This window comes from Triturus cristatus, chromosome 2_2 (genome assembly GCF_964204655.1).
Source record: "Triturus cristatus chromosome 2_2, aTriCri1.1, whole genome shotgun sequence".
NCBI classification, from domain to species: domain Eukaryota; kingdom Metazoa; phylum Chordata; class Amphibia; order Caudata; family Salamandridae; genus Triturus; species Triturus cristatus.
The window spans coordinates 73,808,296-73,830,797 of NC_140582.1; the positions used below are offsets into that span (position 1 = coordinate 73,808,296).

Consider the following 22,502-nt stretch of genomic DNA (forward strand, 5'->3'; position numbering starts at 1 on the left):
GACCTTGTAACACCTCCACCGGCATCGCTTCCACAGGTACCACATCTGCGTTCTATGCCGGTCACCCCCCCTCCCCAGTGCCAAGAGGGGGGTTTTGTGCCCCTGTTCACTCCTGGGGCCCCTTTTCAACCAGATTGGCACCCAAAGGATGAGGAGGGGACGAGGGCGAGTTGGTTGACCCTCTAGCTGACCATTTAGGTAGTGAACAGGACTGGAGAGAGGATCTGGGAGAGGCCAGTGGTCTCAACACTTCCCCTGACCTTGTCTCCTCCTACCGTGGCTACGGAGGGGGGAGCGTCATACGCAGTGGTGTTGCGTAGGGTGGGAACCTCGAGCTTCCTACGGTGGCGGTCAGGACTAACCTCCTGACAGAGGTGCTTCAACCGGCTGCGAGCTCATTGGAGCCCCTGCTGCCGTTCAATGAGGCCCTTACTGACGTCCTTTTGGGCATGTAGTCCAGGCCCAACACGGGGGCTCCCGTGGACAGGATTATTGCCCGACACCACCGCCCGGCTCCGGGCAAGCCCACTTTCCTCTCCAAACACCCCACCCCGGAGAGCTTGGTAGTCCAAGCCTCCACTTCCAAAAGCGCCTTCCCTACCGCTCCACCAGAAAGGGAATCCAAGAAGAAGGACCACCTTGGCAACAAAAAATGTTCTCTTCCGCCAGATTAGGACTGCAGTCCGTAAACACCGCATGTCTCTTGGGCCGTTATTCCCACTCGGTGTGGGATACGGTGGTGCAGGTGCTGCCTCAGTGTCCAGAGGAGGCGCGGGTACTGCTCTCCTGGGCTGTTGCCGAAGGGAGGGATGCAGCCAAGTTTACGATCTGATGTGGGCTGGACACCTCCGACTCTCTGGGCAGGACCATTTCAATGTCAGTAGCGCTTCGTTGCTACTCCTGGAGCGCTTCAAGGACTCACGGGCTACGGCTAAGTCCTTGGGCCTCTCTGCCTGCCCTGCGCAGTCTGCTTTTTGCCCCTTTCGTGGCCACGGTAGGATGTATGTCGTTACAACGCACACTTTTACAACGCATGCACTTACAACGCATTTTTTACAACGCAACATCCATTACAACACATTCCATTACATAGCATGACACTACAACGCATTTTTAAAAACTACCTTTACAACGCATTCCATTACATCGCATACTACCTTTAGAATGCATACCATTACAACGCATAATATTAAATTGCATTTAAGGTAAGTATTAGATAGTATAGGGGTAAAAATTACTTTTCTAACTCCAGGGGGTGCAACAGTAAGGTAAGTGTTGGATAGTATAGGGGTAAAAATTACTATTCTAACTCCAGGGGGTGCAACAGTAGGGAAAGTGTTGGATAGTATAGGGGTAAAAATTACTATTCTAACTCCAGGGGGTGCAACAGTAGGGTAAGTGTTGGATAGTATAGGGGTAAAAATTACTATTCTAACTCCAGGGGGTGCAACAGTAGGGTAAGTGTTGAATAGTATAGGGGTAAAAATTGCTATTCTAACTCCAGGGGGTGCAACAGTAGGGTAAGTGTTGGATAGTATAGGGGTAAAAATTACTATTCTAACTCCAGGGGGTGCAACAGTAGGGTAAGTGTTGGATAGTATAGGGGTAAAAATTACTATTCTAACTCCAGGGGGTGCAACAGTAGGGTAAGTGTTGGATAGTATAGGGGTAAAAATTGCTATTCTAACTCCAGGGGGTGCAACAGTAGGGTAAGTGTTGGATAGTATAGGGGTAAAAATTACTATTCTAACTCCAGGGGGTGCAACAGTAGGGTAAGTGTTGGATAGTATAGGGGTAAAAATTACTATTCTAACTCCAGGGGGTGCAATAGTAGGGTAAGTGTTGGATAGTGTAGTGTAATATTATGCGTTGTAATGGTATGCGTTGTAAAGGTAGTATGCGATGTAATGGAATGCATTGTAAAGGTAGTTTTTAAAAATGCGTTGTAGTGTCATGCTATGTAATGGAATGCGTTGTAATGGATGTTGCGTTGTGGGGGCGTGGCTTGGATGCCGAAGGGAATGGCGGCGTGAGCTCAGAGCTCTGCTCCCCGCGAATATCCTGCAGACAACGCGGAATCCGGCGCACACGGGGCCCCTGTGGAGGCTCCGAGTGCAGGACGAGTGGCGGCGACTCGAGGGACGCCCTCCGGCGCCGACCCGGGGGAGAACGACCGGGGCAGGAAAGTGCCGACCTGGCGAGTGACGCGGCCTAAAATGGCGGCCGCGACTCCGGACCTGCGCTGCTAGCGGGGGCCGGGACCGAGCTGACCCTGCAGGACCGGAGAAGGCGTGCGGAGACCCACCTGGGCTGGCCCTGACGAAGGAAAACAGATCGGCGCTGGGACCCTGCGTCCTGCTGGTGAGCGCTGGGCGGGCGGCGGACCGGTCGCCAGGGGACGCGGCTTGCCCCGACACGCTCCCTGAGGCCTGGGGCCTTCTGGTGCGGTGAATCGAGCCGGAGCGAGCTGCCTGACCTCGGCTAAAGTCCCCGGGGACGGATTGCCAGCCTGGACGGCCCGCGCTGAAACGGCGGGCTCGCACTCCGAGCAGTGGGGGCGCTGGCGGACCTGGCGAGAGGGGCTGGCACCTAGGTAGAAGGCAAGGAGGCCGGAGCGGCGGAAGGCCCGAAGGAGGTGAGAGGCCGGGGGGCCCCCGACACCAGGATCCCCTGCGCTGGGAGGAACCCGAGGACTTTGAGGGGGGCACTCCCAGATAGACGCCTGAGTGGGAGCGAGACCTGGGGGGCACTGACGCTGCCGCGGCCCCTGGACCGGCGCGGAAGCCCCTGAGGACGGCGGCAGGGGGGCACCGGATAGCACCTCCTTTGAACAGCGGGGGCCCCCAGCGAGGACTCAAGTGACTGAGGACTGAAGGGGGAGGTCAGCTGCACGACGACCGCGAGCCCTATCGGTGGAGAGCTGCGCCCTGTGGCCTCGTGGAGTCGATCGGCTGAGGCGGGGGCAGCGACCACGGGGAGTACAGGAGGAGGCACTTGCAGGGGAGCCGGTGCTGGGTAGCGCTGACCACGGCGCTTAGGTGGCACCCTGCGCGAGATCGGTGAAGGCCGGTGGAGCGGCGGAGTCCCTGGAACAAGCCTGAGCAGTGTGGCGGCGGACCCGAGGGCGGGTGGTGGGTGCCCACGGGCCCCTGAGCACCTTGGGGGAGACCTTCCTGGGGAACGGCACCGGCACTGCGAGAGCACCGCGATCGGCGGAAGCGACGGCACCATGGGCAAACCCAGGGTTAAAGGTGGAGAGGAGGTGCCTGAGTCGGAGGTGAGGGATGGGGCCACCCAGAGCCCGGCTGACTTACAGCAGATGCGAGACTGTATCCTGGAGGCCATAGCGGCCACGAAAGAGGCACTGCAACAGGATATAGGTCAAGTGGCGTCCGGCTTGGGGATCCTGCGAGCAGACCACGGCAAATTGAAGGACAGGGTCATGGCCGTGGAAGACACGCTACAGGAGCTGGTGCCGGCGCGTAAGTCGCTGGAGGGGAGGCTGGTCCAAGCGCTGGACCGTATACAAGTCCTGGAGCGACGGGCGGAGGAAGCTGAAAACCGCAGTAGGCGGAACAACGTTCGCTTGGTGGGCCTGCCGGAGAAAACGGAAGGAGATGACATGGTGGGGTACCTGGACGCCTGGCTGCGGACGGAGGTGGCCCCGGATGGGCTTTTGCCCTTCTTCACGCTGGAGCGAGCGCACCGGGTGCCGGCAAGACCCCCTAGGCCAACCGCCGCGCCCAGTGGTGATGAAGCTGTTGCATTACAAAGACAGGGACTGGCTACTGCAGCGAGCAAGGGACGCGGGTCCCTTCCGAGTGGCTAACAGCAACGTTACCATGTTCCCGGATTATACATTTGAGACTCAGAAGCTGCGTGCCTCCTTCTTGCCGCTCAAGCGGGAGCTGCGAGCTGAGGGAATCCAGTACTCGCTCCTTTTCCCGGCCAAATTGCGAGTGGTGGTCGACAACAAGACGGTGTTCTTCCCCACGGCGGAGGACGCCTGGACGTGATGGGAAGAGTACAAGACGGGGACGGACGGTGCGAGACCCAGAGTAACAGAGGCGCAACGGTGGCAACCTGTGCGGAAATCGCGGAGGCTCCGGCAGAGGAAGCGGAGAGATGGACGGCCCTCGGTCTCGCAAACTGATGAAGAGAGGAGAGCGGCCCTGCAGGCGGTGGTGAGCCTGTCGGGGTCGGCGGCGGCCCGGTCGGCCCGTGGGTCGGGCTCAGAGAGCCGTGTCACAAGCTCGGACACGGACCACTCCGAACTCGGGGGGGCCAGGGGCCCGGTGGTGACCCCGCAGACTTCGGGAGAAATCGTGGAAGGCTGACGGAGGGGCCCTCCTGTGCGGCTGGAGTACGGAGGCCGGAGGATCCGGCTCTCCCTGAGGGTGAACTAAGCTGCCGAAAGGACTGGATTTTCGTGAGTGTCTATGGGGGGGATTGAGGGGCGGGGGGACGGGATTGTGGTTGCCGCCCTTGGTACCGGGTCGCACCCTAGAGGCCCTTAAGGCCGCCTCAGTGTAGACTGCGGCTTCAGTGGGTGGTCGAACGAGATTGCTCTTCCTAACGTTTGGAGGGGAGCTGCTTTTTCGAAGTTAGGTCCTGTTCTGGGGTGGTGGGGCTGAGAGAAGTTGGGGGGACTCGAGGCGGGGGAGTTGGAGGGGGGGTGCAGAGTTCTTTAGGGGGAGCGAGGGATAGCGCCACGGACTGCGGCTGGACTTGGAGAGGCGAGGCAACCAGGCCCTGGACATGGGTTTATGGCTAATACCGGAATGGTGAAATGTGTGACGTGGAATGTACGGGGACTTCATACGATGGCACGGCGCCATAAGATTCACGCTTACCTGGTGCGCAGGGGAGTTCAGATTGCGCTTTTGCAGGAGACTCACTTAACGAAGCAGGAGGGCACAGCGCTGCAGCGTAGGTGGCGAGGGCAGTTATTTAATACAACGTACTCCGCTTTTGCGAGGGGCACTCTGATCTGGATCCGAGCGGGGACCCCCTTCCAGGTAATCAGGCACACGATAGACCCAGAGGGTAGATATGTAGCGGTAGAGGGTAAACTTAGGGGTCGAGATATAGTACTGTGTAGCGTATACGTACCCAATACGGATCAGGGGCCGTACTTCGTGAGACTGTCTGGAGTGCTGGCAGGGTACTTGGTGGGGCCTATCCTTCTGGGGGGAGACTTTAATTCAATAGCTGACCCCGCGCTTGATAGATCCCACCCGCCTCTAGCGACGTCCCCGGTACACCGGCTAGTGAAGCGTAGGCTTGAATGGCAGGGGCAGTGGGGCCTGGAGGATGCCTGGAGGGCTCAGCACCCTACACTGAGGGACTATTCATATTATTCGTCACTGCATGACCTCCATGTTAGACTGGACACTTTTTTAGGTTCCCCGACCGTGATACAATCAGTTGCGCACACCGAGTACTTAAACCGAACACTCTCTGATCATAATCCCTTGCTTCTGACGCTGGACTGGGTGACTGAGATTTCGCGGGTCCCAACGTGGCAGCTGAGGCCTGAAACGCTTGACGACCCGCCATACCGGGCGGCTCTCGGTGATAGGATTACCCAATACTTTGACGAGAACGACGGGTCCACGGCGCTTAGAGCGACAGAGTGGGACGCTTTCAAAATTGCTGTCCGAGGGCATTGCATAGGGAAATATGCCGGGGTGAGGCGGACTCTGTTGGAGGACCTGGACAAGGCGGAGGGAACGTTGAGGACGGCGGAGTTGGCGCGGCCTGGCCACCCCGAGCGCCAGGAGGCGGAGAGTGAGGCGAGAGAGGCGGTGGCGGTTGAAGTGGAGAGGCTCCGTAGCTTCGACTATAAGAATTATATGGTGAGGGCGCACGCGGAGGGGGACAAGGCGGGAACACTGCTGGCTTGGCTGGCCAACCCCAACAAACGTAGCCAACCGATCTTGGCCTTGAACAGGGTGGGGGGCGGAGTGGTCACGGCCCAGATAGATATATTGGAGGGCTTTAGCACGTACTACGAGACGCTCTACAAAAGCGCGCTAGAGGGACGGGAGGAGGATATCGATGGCTTTTTAGAAGACCTTCCGCTGCCGCGACTTGACCGGGAGGACGCGCAGGCCTTGGGCGGTGATATTGACCTCGCGGAGATCAGAGGGGCAGTGAACCGAATGGCACGGAATAAAACCCCGGGCCTAGACGGCCTACCGATAGAATTTTATGGTAGATACTTGGACCAACTGGCCCCGCGGCTTCAGGAGGTGTATAGGGAGGCCAAGACGAGGGGCAGGCTGCCCCACTCTATGTGTGAGGCCCTGATGATCCCACTATTGAAGCCGGGAAGGGACGGTAAGGACCCCGCTTCCTATAGGCCCCTGTCGATGCTGACGATGGACTATAAAATACTGAGCACCATTCTGGCGACCAGGTTGTTGAGGCACATGCCGAGACTGGTCCACAGGGACCAGTCGGGGTTCATCCCCGCGAGGAGCACCACTGCTAACATCCGACGCCTTATCCGTTTGATGGGGGACCCGCAGGTGAACGCCCGAACGCCACTGGTCTTATTCGTAGATATAGAGAAGGCCTTCGATAGCCTGGAATGGGGTTACCTGTACAAAGCCATGCAGCGATTCGGCCTCGGGGAGGGGTACATCGGCTGGACGAAGGTCCTGTACACCTCGACGGTGGCGAGGGTGCGGGTGGGACCCCTGGTATCGCGCCAGTATGGCGTGGGTCGGGGCACCAGGCAGGGATGCTCGCTTTCCCCACTTCTATTTGCACTGGCAGTGGAGCCCCTCGCAGCGGAGGCCAGAACAGGCTGTTATTATAGGGGGTTGGATTATAGAGGGGCCCCGCAACTCATCTCATTGTACGTGGACGATTTGCTCCTGTTCTTGGAGAATGCGGCGGAGGCACTGGACGGAGCAGAGCGGCTTCTTGCGCGGTTTGGCAGGCTATCTGGATTGCGGGTGAACTGGGCCAAGACCTGTTTGTTCCCGTTGCGACAAGGCGAGCCGCAGCCGGCGGTCCGGCCATTGCTTCATTGGGAACCTGATTGCCTTAAATACCTCGGAGTACATATATACCACACTGCCGCGGATATGCTGGACGGCAACGTGGGGCGCTGTATCCGGGCACTGAAGGGAAGCATGTCCTTCTGGTCCACACTCCCGCTCTCGGTAACGGGGCGCATCTCGCTGCTGAAGATGATTGCATTGCCGCGCCTTCTGTACTATTTCCGCACGATACCAGTGTGGGTACCGGGCTCTGTTTTTCGTCAGCTGCGATCCTTATTAGTCTCTTTCTTATGGGGTACAGGACGGCGCAGAGTCGCGATGGCGACTCTGACCCGGCCAAAAGACGAGGGGGGCCTGGCGGTGCCTGATTTTGAGCTTTATTACCTGGCAGCGCAGTTGCAGATTTTTACGCAAGAGGTGGCACGGGTGTACCGGGGGCCGGAGCAGGACAGGGAGGGCTGCACCCCCAGACATGTACTGGCCTACATCACGCTACAGCAGAGGCTGGTTCTCAGAGACTTATCCCTGGAGGAGCAGGCGTTCCAGCAGTGCTGGAATCGGGCGCAGCGTCGGGCTGGGGTGCAGCGACCGTATGCGCCGGAAATCCCGCTGGGAATGGTAACGGCGCTTCCGCACAGCGGCGACTGGTCGGGATTGCAGGTATGGGAGGAGGCGGGCCTCCAGATGTTGGGTGACTTATATGAAGAGGGAGCGCTGATCCCCTACCAAGCGCTGCAGGAGCGATTTGATCTCCCGAGAGGAGACTACCTGATGCACGCGGCGGTGATAAGGGCGATGCAGGCGCATTGGGGAGAGGGGCTCGTGGAACCCGCTACATCCGCAGCCTGCCAGTACACCATGATGTCTGCAGGCACTTATAAGGCGGTGACGTGTTTGTACTCCAGGATGTTGCGCGAAACCCTGCAGCCGCTGGCGGCGCTAAAGACGAAATGGGAGCAGGATCTACAAACTGAGATCCCTGACACTACGTGGGCGGGACTAGTGAGGAGGACTAGGAAAAGCACCAGGAACGCGCGCTTCCAGTTGATACATTTTTATATCCTCCACAGGGCCTACCTTACACCGAGTAAACTTGGGAAGTATTTTGGGGTAGCGGATGCGGCGTGCCCTAGGTGTGGAATGGTGGGGGCGGAGCTCGGGCATATGTTGTGGGACTGCCCTCACCTGCGAGAATACTGGAGGGCGGTAGGCGAAACACTAGCTGAGGTGACGGACAGGGACTTACAATACACCAAGGCGGTTTGTGTCCTACACTGGTTTCCCCACACACCCAAAAACAAGAATACCTGTAAATTTATCGACATGGGCCTCCTTCTGGCCAAAAGGGAGGTGACGAGACTCTGGAAGTCAAAGGTGGGTCCCACACACGGGAGGTGGGCCAAGGAGCTACAGAAATGGGCGGCGAGTGAAAGTACACTTAGATATCAACTAGCGACACGCAGGGCCGATGACAGGGCACTAGCGGCGGCCACAGCATGGGAGGGGCTGGTGCAGGCCTTGCGCAATAACGTGATGGAGGCGGACGAGACGCCATCTGAGCCCGAGGGGATCCCCCCGGAGCATTCCACCCACGCACACACAGTGAATGGTTAAGTACTTCTGAAATGTTCTCCAGACTAAATACTAAGGCCGGGAACAGTCGCAGTCGCGGGCGGGGGCATGGGAGGCGGGGAGGGAGGGGGATAGGGAGGGGGCAGTGTTGAGGTGGGGTCGGGGGGGAGAAAAATTTTAATGCGGGACGCAGACACCCTACCATGTACGCGGCAAAAGTACAGTTCACGCTATCGTTCAGTATTATGGTACCCTGATTGTCGCTGCCCGGCCTCCGGGATGTGGGCTCATGAGCTGTGTACAGGAGTCTAGATGACTACGAGACATTGGGCGCTGGTAAAAGCGATGCAGGAAAAGTAAGAATGTACGCTGCTGATAATACTGTTCTGCAATAAAAACGGTTTAAAAAAAAATAAAAAAAATGGATGTTGCGTTGTAAAAAATGCGTTGTAAGTGTAGTGCGTTGTAAAAGTTGCGTTGTAAATGTTGTTCCCCCCACGGTAGGGGCTCCCTGCTACATCCTGCCCAGGGCCACAAGCCGCAGCAAGTTACCCAACCTTTGCGCGGCCGGGGACATGGAAACAACCGTCGTGGTTCCGGGGGCCAGTGGGCGGGCCAGTCCACCAACCCCCTTCTGCAGCAGTCTCCAAACCCTCCTAGTCCATCCTTTCAGGCCCATCAAACACCAGTGGGCGGCAGGATTTGCCATCACCTCCCCCACTGGCACACCATCACTTTGGTCAGGTGGGTTTTGCAAATAGTCCGAAGGGGCTACTCCCTCCCCTTCAAGGCTACCCCTCCAGCCATGCCACCACGTTACCACCGCATGTCAGAGGATCATCTGGCTCTTCTCCAGCAGGAAGTTTCGGCTCTCTTGGCCAAGGGAGCCATCGAGCGCGCTCCTGTCCCAGAAGTAGGTCGTGGTTGTTACTCCCACTACTTTCTGGTCCCCAAAAAGGACAAGGGCCTGTGTCCTATCTTGGACCTCAGGGATGTCACTTGCTTCCTCGGAAGGAGAAGTTCAAGATGTTTACGCTTGCTCAGGTCTTGTCTGCTCTCGACCCGCAAGACTGGATGGTAGCATTGGACTTGCTGGATGCTTATTTTCATATTCTCGTCCTGCCGGCCCACCGGCGTTACCTATGGTTCACGGTAGGCCACTAGCACTTTTAGTTCACCATGCTCCCTTTTGGCCTTACCAGCGCCCCTCGGGTGTTCACAAAAGTGATGGCGGTGGTCGCAGCTCATCTGCACAGATCAGGGGTTTCAGTCTTCCCCCTATCTCAACGACTGGCTGCTGAAGGCGGGTTCACCCCAGGCAGTCGTCTCCCACCTCCAGACTACGACCAACCTCCTGCATTTGCCGGAGTTCTCCATCAATGTGCCAAAGTCGCACCTGATTCCCTCTCAGAAGCTCTTTTTCATCGGAGCGGTTCTGGACATGACGCGGTTTCGGGTCTATCCTCCCAAACAGCGAGTCCGGTATATTCGAGCTATGATTCCGATCTTTCAGCCTATATCGAGGATTTCGGTCAGGATGACCCTGAGGCTGCTGGGCCTCATGGCCTCCTGCATCCTGCTGATCGATCATGCCAGGTGGCATATGCGGGCTCTGCAGTGGGACCTGAAGTTCCAGTGGGTGCAGCATCAGGGGAATCTGTCCGATTACGTCCAGTTCTCGGAGGGCACTGCACAACAAATGCAGTGGTGGCTCACAAACCAGGATTTGGTCAATGGTAGATCCCTCTTCCTTCCCCAACTAGAGCACACAGTGGTGACAGACGCATCCCTTCTGGGATGGGGTGGCCACATGGGAGATGAGGAGATCAGAGGCCTCTGGTCTCCGGCGGAGTCAGAGCTCCATATTGCACCCCAACTCCGGAAGACCATCAACAGCTCCTTCAAGACCCCCACCCTCCCGGAAAGCTGGAAGCACGCTGGGATCAATGCCCTACTCAAGAAACCCAAGGCGGACCCAAAGGACCTCAAGAACTTCCCGCCCATCTCCCTGCTCCCGTTCCCAGCTAAAGTAATCGAGAAGATCGTCAACAGACAACTGACCGACTTCCTCAAGGAGAACAACACCCTGGACCCGTTCCAATCCGGTTTCCACAGCAACCACAGCACCGAAAACACCCTCATCGCTGCCACCAACGACATCAGGACCCTGCTGGATAACAGCGAAACCACGGCCCTCATCCTCCTGGACCTCTCGGCCTCCTTCGACACCGTCTGCCACCACACCCTACGCACACGCCTCCACAACGCAGGAATCCGCGACAAAGCCCTGGACTGGATCACCTCCTTCCTCACCGACAGAACCCAGAGGGTTCGCCTCCCTCCATTCCGTTCTGAAGCCACCAAGATCACCTGCGGTGTACCCAAAGGATCATCCCTCAGCCCAACCCTCTTCAATGTCTACATGGCACCGCTCGCCAACATCGTCCGATCACACAGCCTCAACATCGTCTCTTACGCCGACGATACCCAGTTGATCCTTTCTCTCACCAAGGACCCCGCCACTGCCAAAACCAACCTCCATGAAGGAATGAAGGCCATCGCTGAATGGAGGAAGAGCAGTCGCCTGAAACTGAACTCGGACAAGACAGAGGTCCTCATCCTCGACTCCACCCCCTCCGCCTCGGACGACTCTTGGTGACTGACTGCACTGGGAGCCGCACCGACACCCACCGACCACGCACGCAACCTGGGGTTCATCGTGGACTCATCGCTCTCAATGACCAAGAAAGTCAACGCCATCTCCTCCTCCTGCTTCAACACCCTCCGCATGCTTCGCAAGATCTACAGATGGATCCCCACTGGTACCAGAAGGACGGTCACCCAGGCCCACGTCAGCAGCATACTGGACTACGGCAATGCCCTCTACGCGGGAACCACGGCCAAACTCCTGAAAAGACTACAACGCATACAGAACACTCCGCACGCCTCATCCTCAACATCCCCCGCCGCACCCACATCACAGCTCACCTGAGAGACCTGCACTGGCTCCCAGTCAACAAGAGGATCACCTTCAAGCTCCTCATCCACACTCACGAAGCTCTCCACAACGCCGGTCCAGCAAACGACTCACCTTCTACACCTCGAATCGCCAGCTCCTCTCCGCTGGCCTCACCCTCGCCAACATTCCACGCATCCACAGGCCGACCACAGGTGGTAGATCATTCTCCTACCTCGCCGCCAAGACATGGAACACCCTCCCCACCCACCTGCGACACACCGAGGACCTGCTGACCTTCAGAAGACATCTCAAGACCTGGCTGTTCAAGCAGGAGCTGCACCCCCTTCTCCCCTCAGCGCCTTGAGACCTTTACAGGTGATTAGCGCACTCTACAAATGATTGATTGATTGGTATCAACCTTCTGGAGCTCCGGGCGATTCATCTTGCACTAAAGGCATTCCTTCCCTCTGTCCAGAAGAAGAGTTAGGCAGGTGTTCATGGACAACATCACCGCCATGTGGTACCGCAACAAGCAAGGCGGGGTGGGGTCGTGGACCCTATGTCAGGAGGCCCGCTGCCTCTGGACATTTCCCTGGTGGTTCAACATCTGGCAGTTTCACTGAACGCTAGGGCGGACGAACTCAGCCACAGGTGCATGATGGATCACGAACGGCGTCTTTACTCGGAGGTGGTGAAAGGTCTCTTTCAGCAGTGGGGAGAGCCTTGGTTAGATCTATTCGCCACCGAAGAGAACGTGCAATGTCAGCACTTCTGCACCTTGGAATTTCCAAGGCGGCACTCGCTCGGCGATGCTTTTCGTCGCGAGTGGAGCTGTGTTCTATTGTACGCCTTTCCGCCTATACCACTTCTGCCCAGAGTGCTGAAGAAGATCAGTCGCGACCGGACACAAGTCATTCTTGTGGCTCCAGATTGGGCACGAAGAGTCTGGTATCCCGAGCTGCTCAACATGACCATCGATCCTCCGATCAGACTGCCTCTTCGAGAGGATCTTCTATCGCAGCAGCAGGGGACGGTCCTCCACCGAACCTGTCCAGTCTGTACCTCCTTGCGTGGAGATTGAGCGGCGGTAGTTGATGTCTTTCGACCTGCCTCCTGAAGTCTGTGATGTAATCTTGGCAGCCAGGCGTCCCTCCACTAAGATGGTATATACCTGCCGGTGGAACAAATTTGTGGCATGGTGCACAGCAAAGGCTGTGGATCCCCTTTCTGCCCCTCTTTCTAAAGTACTCTTGTTCCTTCTTTCTTTAGGGTTCTGCTCTGGGCACTATCAAGGGCTACCTTTCTGCCATCTCTGTTTTCCTTCAGCTGCCAGATCAGCCTTCTCTTTTCAAGTCCCGGGTAGTTAACCGTTTCTTGAAAGGCTTAATTCCATTCGTTATGCCTCAGTGGGACTTGAACCTTGTGCTTACTTATTTGATGTGCGCTCCCTTTGAGCCGCTTCATAACTGTCCTTTACGTCTATTATCTCTTATCTGCTTTCCTGGTAGCCATCACTTCTGCTAGAAGGGTGAGTAAGCTCCAGGCTCTTTGTTCAAAACCTCCTTTCTTGTCTGTTCATCCGGACAAGGTGGTTTTCAGTAGGCCTGGGCGAAAATTTCGTTCCGTTCGCGGAAATTGCGATAATTTGACATTTTCGCGTTCCGCGGAAAGCGCGAAAAGGTCAAAATTTCCGCATTCCGTAGTTTAGCGATAATTTGGTTCTTGCTCGCGCTGTCAAATAATACATTTCTCGTGCTCGCGCGATCGCCTTACCTGAATCCCTGCGTTCGCCGACAAGTTTTCTTGATCCGGTCGTGTTCTCCATGAGATGTTGTATTGTTTTTAGCCATTTGCGCTGTCTCGTGACACTTCGCGCCCGCAGTGACGTCATGCTTCGCGCGATCACGTCTTTCTTCTCGTGATCATGCACCGCTAGACAACTGAAAACAAGATGGCCGCGCCCACGAGCAACCACATGGGTAAGTTGGCGAGCCGCAACCATGCAGAAAATCTCGCGAACATGCGGGAAAAAAACTTCCGCATCTTCGCGATATTTCCGCGTGTTTGCGATAATTTTTAACATTTTCACGATAATTTGCGAAAGTGGATTTCGCAAACTCCGCCCACCCCTAGTTTTCAGGACCCGTCTATCTTTTCTTCCTAAAGTGGTCACTGCCTTCCACCTCAGGCAGACCATTACTTTGCCCACCTTCTTTCAGCCTCAGCATCCTTCAAAGGAAGAAGAGAGGCTCCACCGTCTGGACCCAAAACGTGCGCTCTCCTTCTATCTGGATCGCACTAAACAGTTCCGGGTGGATGATCAACGTTTTGTTGGCCACGTGGGTGCAAAGAAGGGTCGGGCCGTACACAAACGCACCATTTCTCGAAGGGTCATGTTGTGTATTTAGGCTTGATACTCTCTGGCTAAAAAAGAGCCTCCAGTCGGGCTACGCGCTCTCTCCACCAGGGCGACAGCAGCCACTACTGCCGTGGGCAGAGGTGTGCCTCTGAATGACATCTGTCAGGCGGCAACGTGGGTATCGCTGCACACGTTCACCAAACACTGCTGCTTGAACAGCCAAGTCTGAAGAGACGCCTTCTTTGGCCGTTCTGTTCTCCCGAACTTTCTGGTGTGATCTTGGTTTGCAGACCCACCACCGGAGTTGGTATTGCTGGGGTATCTATTCTAAGGTAAGGAATCTATAACTAACGTGTTTCTTTCAGAGGCACAAGTTAGTTACCTTCTGTAACGATATATCTGTAAGAAACATTAGTTCGTTATAGATTCCTTACCGCCCCACTCAACCTCCCCGTTCTGCAAACTGATTTCTAGGGTTAAGGACATCTTTTCAGTGCCCTAGTTTTGTGCACCAATGGTCAGTGTCTTGCATGGCTCTGCATTTCTGGCGTGGAAAGTCGTGTACAGAACTGACGTCAGCGCGCGAGGGCGGTGTCTAAGTAGCTGCTGCGACATCATCCCGGCAACCACGACACCGACAATGGATGCAGAGTCGACCGATGCCACCTTCCGACGTGCAGAGGTACTGCTGACGAAAAAACTTTCCAGATCCAGTCACACGCCTGGGGGTAATTCTAAGGTAAGAAATCTATAACTAACAAATGTTTCTTACAGATATATCGTTACCGAAGGTAAGTCACTGTTGTGCAACAGGCTCAGTCTCTAGGAAGGGAAGAAAACAGCCAAAAGGCGGGACAGATGTAAAGTATTTACTGAAGAAACCAAGGGAATTTTGAAAGCAGACCAAGGAACTAATGAAAAGCAATGGGTGTGGTGAAAGCCCATACAGCAGATACAGCATGTCGAGAGACAGCGCAAGCGCTGCATAGGCTCGCACTAAAAAAGGAAAGAAAAACACCAAAATGTGATAAAACGAGGTTAAAGTTAAAGTTCCACTGGAGTGAATGTACAATTGCAAGCAATATAGCATTAACGCTACCTGACGGCATTTCGGCACACAGGAGTCAGGGAGGAGCAGGACCAGCTGTGATAACCCATTAATCCACTTCTGTTTGGGGAGCGAGGGCTGTCACATCATCTGCAAGCAAAGGGCAATCCTGCAGGACCATCTCCCAAGCTCGTGCGTGTTCGGGGCTATGTTGCCCCCTGTATGCTTTCATTTTGAAATGCACCCCTCTGCACGCAGCCCATTTAGCCAATTCTCACCTCCATCCCTTCAAGGCAAGTCCAATTGGTGACTTCCTATACATTTGGATTTGGCGGCGAGCCAGTATAAGCACCAAGCCTACGAATCTAGGACTGATAAGGATAGCCTTGGGTTTTGGAAAGAGTCCCAATAAGGACACCACCGGAGTGCAATTGAGATTCCGTTCAGTGGAAACATTATAAAGTATTCCAGAAGTTTGAAAGAGCTGTGCAGTCCCACATGAAAAAAGACTCCTCAACAAGACATCTCGGACAGAACATGCATGCCCGGAAAACATGGTATTCATTCCTTTTGGTGTGAGATATACAATATGGAGATAACAGTACTGAATTAATTTAAAGCGGGTATTTCGAGATGTGCGAGGGGTGTATTGCAGGACCTTGATCCAGTCTCTGTCTGTAATTGCTTGACCCATGTACGCGGCCCAATAAGCTCGAAACCCAATCAGAGCACACCCTCTTTGCGCTTGGAGGACCTGTAGATGAGGGCTTGCACCCTCATCTGGCCATTAGTGTTGCAGATATCCTTCAAACACCCATGTTCCGGGGGCTGCCTGCCTATCAAACCCCCAGGTAATCTGAATAGCAGCCACCACTGCCCCTACAGCAGGAAATGATGGTTGGATATTGCATATTTGTCAATCAGGTCATGGAGGGCTCTCAACTGGCAGTTTGTAAAGCGATTGTAGTCCGATTGTAGTCATGCCCAAAGCGGGCACTTTTGATAATACATCCTCAGGCTGAGAGGTGTAGGCTGGCCCTCTACTACACTTCCAGTGCTCACATGTCTCTGAAAGCAAACTTGTAAATGTGTTTCGTAATCGGTCTTGTGCTGAATACCCTCCTTCCAAGGAAACATGTAAACAACAAGCTGGCACTTCTTTCTTCTCGTCCTCACAGTGTGCATGGGGGCAGGAGTGACATCCTTCCAGGCTGCTCGAGGCATCCCACTCGCCTCTTGTAGTCACATGTATAAGGTGTAAACAAGCTTTGAGAGCAGGAATAATGATGGGGACTGCAGGTCAAATGTTAGGGTCATAGCTTGAGTTTTGTGTACACAGTAACAGGAGTCACAGCAGATTAGAAGTGAGATGCTTTGGTAAAGCTCTGCATTAGCCATAAACCTGGAGTGGTGCCTGCTGCAGTCTGCAGATGGGTTTTGAGTTTCATTAGTAAAGTGCTTTGATGCAATAGTAGTGGAGCAGGTGAGAACTCAAGAGCTTTGGTCTAGCTACCCCCAGATGTGTGTGAGATTTGAGAGAACGGCTGAGGATGCAGTGGTTGACTTGTGGGTTGCCCTGCATTTGACACCTAACTGCATATACCTTACTTCAAAAGCAAACACTTGGTTTATAAACCCAGTAGGGCTCACACTCTCACCCCCCTTTAACTTGCATTGACTTAGTTCATATTCTCCTGTGGGAGGCTTGAACGCAACACATAGGCTAACTGAGGTGCGGGAATACCGCGAGACTTATGTAAAACGCTTTGCTATTGCCATTCACTTGATCATGTCAAAAGTACAAGTTATTGCGCAATATGTGGAAAGTTGCCTTTGAAAACTAAAAATAAATTTAAAAAAGTTGTTTTATTCTTTTTAAAAAAAGACTTAGTTCATATTCGCTTTTTCCTTTTAAGACGTGTACTATGAAGAACCTGAATCTGCCCCCCTATTACCACAACCGCAAAAGGAAAGCGTAAGAAAATACTTCCCTGAAACATGGCTGTGGCAGCTGGTGACGGTGGAGTGAGTATTGCACATTTATCAGTGTTATCACTGTTACTGTTCATACTGTTGGCTTCCATTATTACTGAGGGAAAGGAGAACTGAAGCTTGTAGTTCCTGTACTGGTCACCGAAGCAGGTAAAACGGCTTAAAGGCCTGGGTCGTCTTCTCCTTCTATGTGTGGCATGGATCACCATGCTTTTTACCTGCGATTGGTTCATTCAGTTAGGCACCTTTATGCTCACGTAAGTGGACACTCTACGAAGGCTGACGCTTCAGTGCAAGTATGGCATCATTCCTTCAGAGACTAAACTGGGGGGAACTTTTCAATGCTTTAAAACCTGGTTAAAGATCAGTGCAGACAGAATACCTAAGTCGAATGTCTAGAATCAAAGTCTTCTGTTCTTGAATCAGCTCTGCATCTTGATGTCACCCAGCTTTATGTAAGCCACATCCTTCATTGGGTTGTACATTAGGTGTCATAGACAAAAGGCGTATAGATTCCTTATAGATTCCTTATATAGATACCTTATATGTCCTAATACTAGACAGAGGGTTGTGGGCCTTATGCATGCAATTTCTTTGAAAAGATGCCAGCAGTTTTTAATTTCTCCAACTGCTGTCTCCTGTATAGTTGAACAGCCTTCCCTCTCTTTCCAGTGGGTAGCAGACCCCTTTGCCAACATTCCTCATCACACGCCCTAAGGAAACAAGCATTGGCATAGCCAATAGGTCTCGCTTTTGGGACCTTATAAGTGTTTAACTATGCAACAGTTGCATAACTAAATACTTATAAGGTCCCAAAAGCGAGACCTATTAGCTATGCCAATGCTTGTTTTTGGGTAGGCACGAAGAGCCACCCTCTCTCGTGTAATGCCAGCTGCTGCAACAGGGGGAGGGACGGACTCTGAGGAGAGAGAGCAGAGGAGGAAAGAGCAACAGAGAACCAGTCTGCCAAGTAGGTGCGAACGTTACCGCTAAAGTGAAAGTAATCATTTCGCGGGCGCTTTGATGTTCGCAGTGGCCGCGCGGCTCACTGAGAACATCAAAGCGCCCGCGAAATGTACACGCAGGCTGCCAAATGGTGCGCGCGCCCGGCGCACATGCACTGTAGTTGGGGGCCTGAAAAGCACTCGTTTGCACTTCCAAATCCCCGTTTTCTATAGCTCTCGCCAGAGCAGCGCTAAAGCGCTGGCTCAGGCGAGACCTAAAAAGCACCACGATTTCACAACCTCTGTGTCTGGCAGGAAGACACACATCATGTGAGATCCCTACCCATTAACACCTGTAACCCCCTTATGTTTTCATAGCTCTACTGGGAAGACAGAAGTTCCGCTCACTGTTCCAGACACCATCACCGAGTGGAAAGCTGGCATGTTCTGCACCTCCGAGGATGTCGGCTTTGGCCTCTCCCCGATTGTGGCATTGACAGCCTTTCAGCCCTTCTTCCTGGAGCTCACCCTGCCATACTCTGTTGTTCGTGGCGAGGAATTTACTCTGAAGGCCACAGTATTTAACTACCTATCCCAGTGCATCAGGGTGAGTCTGCAACAGGAGGGACCTTACTAACTCTAGAATGTGTCGATTGTAAGACATCCAGTAATGTATACCCAGTTCTCTATATTTCTCATATGATTAGTTGCAGAAGAGTTCAGCATCATATCCTGCATGAGGGTACAGATCGGCTGCTTTGCATACTAACAGAGCTCTGAAGTGTTCAATAGTGTCCTTTATTTATAGGTGGAAGGGAAGTATATTTTAATTTAGGAATGTTCAATAAATGCAAGTTGTGTCTTTTCCCCAGTGTGCTGTAAAACGTATTCAACGCATTGACATGAGCCAAGACTTTAATGCCCATTTGTTTAAGATGATGTACATCCTTTAAATCAAGCAAAAAGATTCCGCCAAAATAGATACAATATACTCTCACCTCAAGTTTCTAATCAGCTAAAAACCAAGAAAAAGGTTTACAGCGTTTCCTTACTATAGACGCAATCACCATTGTTTTAGAAAGATTTATTTTAAGGGAGTTGTTTCCAATCAAACTTATGTAATGTTGACAAATTCCACTTTAGGTCAATTGAAGTTAAATAAAAAAAATAACAACGTCATCTGCATACAACTTCAGGTGTAAGGGATAGGAGCCCAATTTCGGAGGAAAATTCATAATTTGAAAGAATTGTGAAGAAGATCATAAAGAAGCAATGAAAACAGCAAGGCCACCCTATTTTATAACATTTGCAGTATGTATATTAGATGTTATCCTTTAGATGCTCCCAACAATACTCTGCATTAAGATGAAGAATGTAGTGCGATTATCAATTCTAAAAGATTTTGAGGAATACCCAGTGCAAACAACTTTTCCGTAAAGTTGGCCTGTCATCCCGGTGAAATCCTGTGGAAAAATAGATAAAACAGTACACATTGATTGAAATTTAGAAACAATATTAATCGATAAAAAAATGTAAAGTGGCAATATTGTCTATAACAAAGCATTTAGGTCTAAAACCAGATCGTTCCTGGAGAAATATACCATTCTAAAAATCCCAGTGTGTAGATAATCCAAGATGTTCCTTGCAAAGATCTTCCAGAGGCATCAGGCAAAGCAATTTGCCTATAAATACTCGGGAGTAAACGACAACCTCTAGTGGAGAGTGGCATGACAATACTTCAAGCCCAGAAACTAGAAATGTGGGCAGTTTTATAACAGAAGGAGAATTTACCCCATAGAACTGGATTACCTTTCAAAATTTAAATTGATCTATACCGATTGCTCCAGAAGATTTAGCTTTATTTATACAATTTACTATTTTCTTGCTTGAAGAAGGATCAATTACCACAGTTAGATGATTTAGATGCGATACAGAGGCACGCAGATTTTTTTCTTCTATTGTCACAGGAATTTCAGCATAGAATTTACTGATATAATCAATTCAATCCTGAGAAGGAATGGAAACAATTGTAGTTTTGGTCCTTGACCTGTAATAGAGTGCAAGGGGTACATCCGTCCACACAGTTCTAAAATTACAATGGACATACTTGCTTTGAAATAGTCTGCAGTTACCTGATTTCTTTGTTTTTGAAGTAGAGTGAGCAAGTCAAAGCGGAGAGTTTACAAACCTAACTAAAATGCAGAATTTTCACTAACCTTTTGCCAAGATCAAGATTAAAATATGAGCTCAATCAAGAGTAGGGTTATGCTAGCAAACCAGGAAACCAGAGGGAAGGTTTACTAATTCCTAGCGCAACAGTTGCTGCACTACATTGCGCTAGGAAGAAAGGACAAGATAGTACCATATCTACTAAGCAGCAGCGGCCGCCATAAACAAAGGGTGGTGGGGCAGACGGGGTAGCGCGGGGGGGGGGGGTATTTGAAATACATAATTCTTTTTAAAAAGTACCTTTTGCAGCTGATCACCTCTAGTGTCACATCTTGTTGTGCTGCCTCTCCTCTTCCTGCCTGGTGCCAGCAGGCCCTATGACAGACTCCATGTCCAAACCCCACGCTGCAGAGCAGCATGGGGATTGGTCTGAGCAGGCAGGAAATATGCCCTGCTCAGACCAGGGAGTCTGTGGGGTTTCTCCAGTCCCGCTGCTCAATGCCTGGGCTGGGGAAAACCTAAGTGCGCATGTGTGTTTTGGTGGGTCTGAGACGGCCGGCCAAAACACATATGCGCACTTACGGTGTGGAGTGCACATAGCACTCCTCCTACCCCCTCCTATGACTAGGCCCACCCCTCCCAAAACTGCTGGCTAAGAGCCAACAAAATGCAAAATAAAACGATTGCATGAACATCTGCTGAAGAACTTCATTCTGCCCAGCTCCTCTCACACATCTCTGCACCACAGTGAAAAAGGTGTGTGTGTCTCACGTGCTGCTAGGTTTTTTACTGGAAGGGTATCCTTCTCTTACAAAATACAATGCTCAGATAAACTTTGAAACTTTTCCAATTTTGAATGTACACTGAAACAGTGCAGCAGACATGCAAAGTTTGAGGAAATTTTGCTTTTCCACTTTGCACCTGCCTTGAGGAGGTGTAATTTACAGGTGCAAAGCCCTGTTTACTATAGTTAGCAAGATAGAGCTTTTTATCAATAACTATGAGTGGTACCGCAGGAATGTCCATGTACCACCCATGGTACCGCACCTTGACGCAAAGTAATACAAATGAGCACAAAGTGCTATTTCCATTACTCTTTGACCACTTTCAAGCGCAGAAAGTGTTTTGCACCATAAAGTAGTTTATCAAGACGGAGCCCTAGCTTTCATTACTTTTTGTGACTTTGCACAGTCTGACCACAGTTCTTTAACAGTGGGATTTTGAACACAGTGGCCCTTTGAGCGCCCTCTCAGAGGTCCTGAGTGGGTTCAGGTCTCTCCCAGCCATAATTCTAGTTGCATGAAATACCAAAAATGTTCATGTGCCTAAAACGGAGAACCCCTTTGAGCTTCAGGCCCAGAGCAAAATTGACTCGGCATGCCAGTCTTCCAGGTCGCATTGAACCTAGGGAAGAAATTAATCCAGAAAATGCTCTCCCGAGCACTGGATCATAAAAATGAGTGGCTAAGTGAATGAGTGAATGTTGTGGTCCTTGTGACAAGCGGTGAACTAAGCTGAAGCGGGGATGCTGCTGGGAGAGGAATAAGCGTAGCTCGTTTAAAAAATCATTGTGTGTGGTGGGTGTGCAATAGTGAAGGTAGTTACAGAAAATTGAAGTTGTGTTACCTTCATTTCCATTATTTCTGTGTGATTTTGTTGTGTTACTGTTTTTGGAGGAAACATGGATTTGGTGTTGGTAAAAATAATATTTACTCTTAACATTTTTTTCCCATTTTTGATGAGCAGCATCTTTGGATACTGACTTGATGATTTTGTGTCAAATCTACCTGTTATATTTCCGCAGCAAGTTTAGGGGTGGCATTTTTATGGAACTAAACTACAAAAAATCCAGACATGGAAGTAGTAGCTATGGGATACCAGAGATAGAGCTGAACCCCAAAACGTGCCTGCACTTTCAGATTGTCTAGGAAACACCTGGCAGATAGGGTGTATTAAGTGTATTTATACACCGTCAATGTTTATTTTTACGTCAAAAATTGTAAGTTTTGCCAAGTCATTTCCTGAGCTCCATTGCATGAGTATCTGTAGTGAAAAAATGATGGTCCAATTCCAGGTAGCTTCTCTAAGTAGATTTATTCAGGAAAAGATGGTAAGATGTTCAGCAGAGCCCCACCAGGAGCAGCCTTCCTGCTGCTCAAGCCATCCACCAACTAACTCACACACTCACCAACTTTACACTCACCAACATTTTGTCACCACAGTCACACTGACTGAGCAGCAGGTTTAACACATCTCTTTTCTTTATATTAATTACAAAAGAACTCTAAATGGAATGACAATGAAGTCTGATGCAAGCAAAAGATGACATAGGAATAATAGCCTGCAGCAGAATGATATCAGAACCATTGCCACAAATAAGAAAGATAACAACAATCTGAAACATCAGCATGAAGATCATAGGAGGAAAATATCCTGCACAAGAAAT

At 51.9% G+C, this 22,502-nt stretch overlaps 1 protein-coding gene across 1 annotated transcript in view; it reads left to right on the top strand.

Moving 5' to 3' along the window:
• The window catches only part of LOC146861876 (alpha-2-macroglobulin-like), a 1,085,963-nt gene that overhangs the window by 522,090 nt on the left and 541,371 nt on the right, over positions 1–22,502 (top strand). The window contains exons 19-20 of the mRNA XM_085641046.1: positions 16,868–16,976; positions 18,266–18,494. Coding sequence (XP_085497172.1) covers positions 16,868–16,976; positions 18,266–18,494 — 338 coding nt within the window. The remainder of the gene's footprint in view (positions 1–16,867; positions 16,977–18,265; positions 18,495–22,502) is intronic.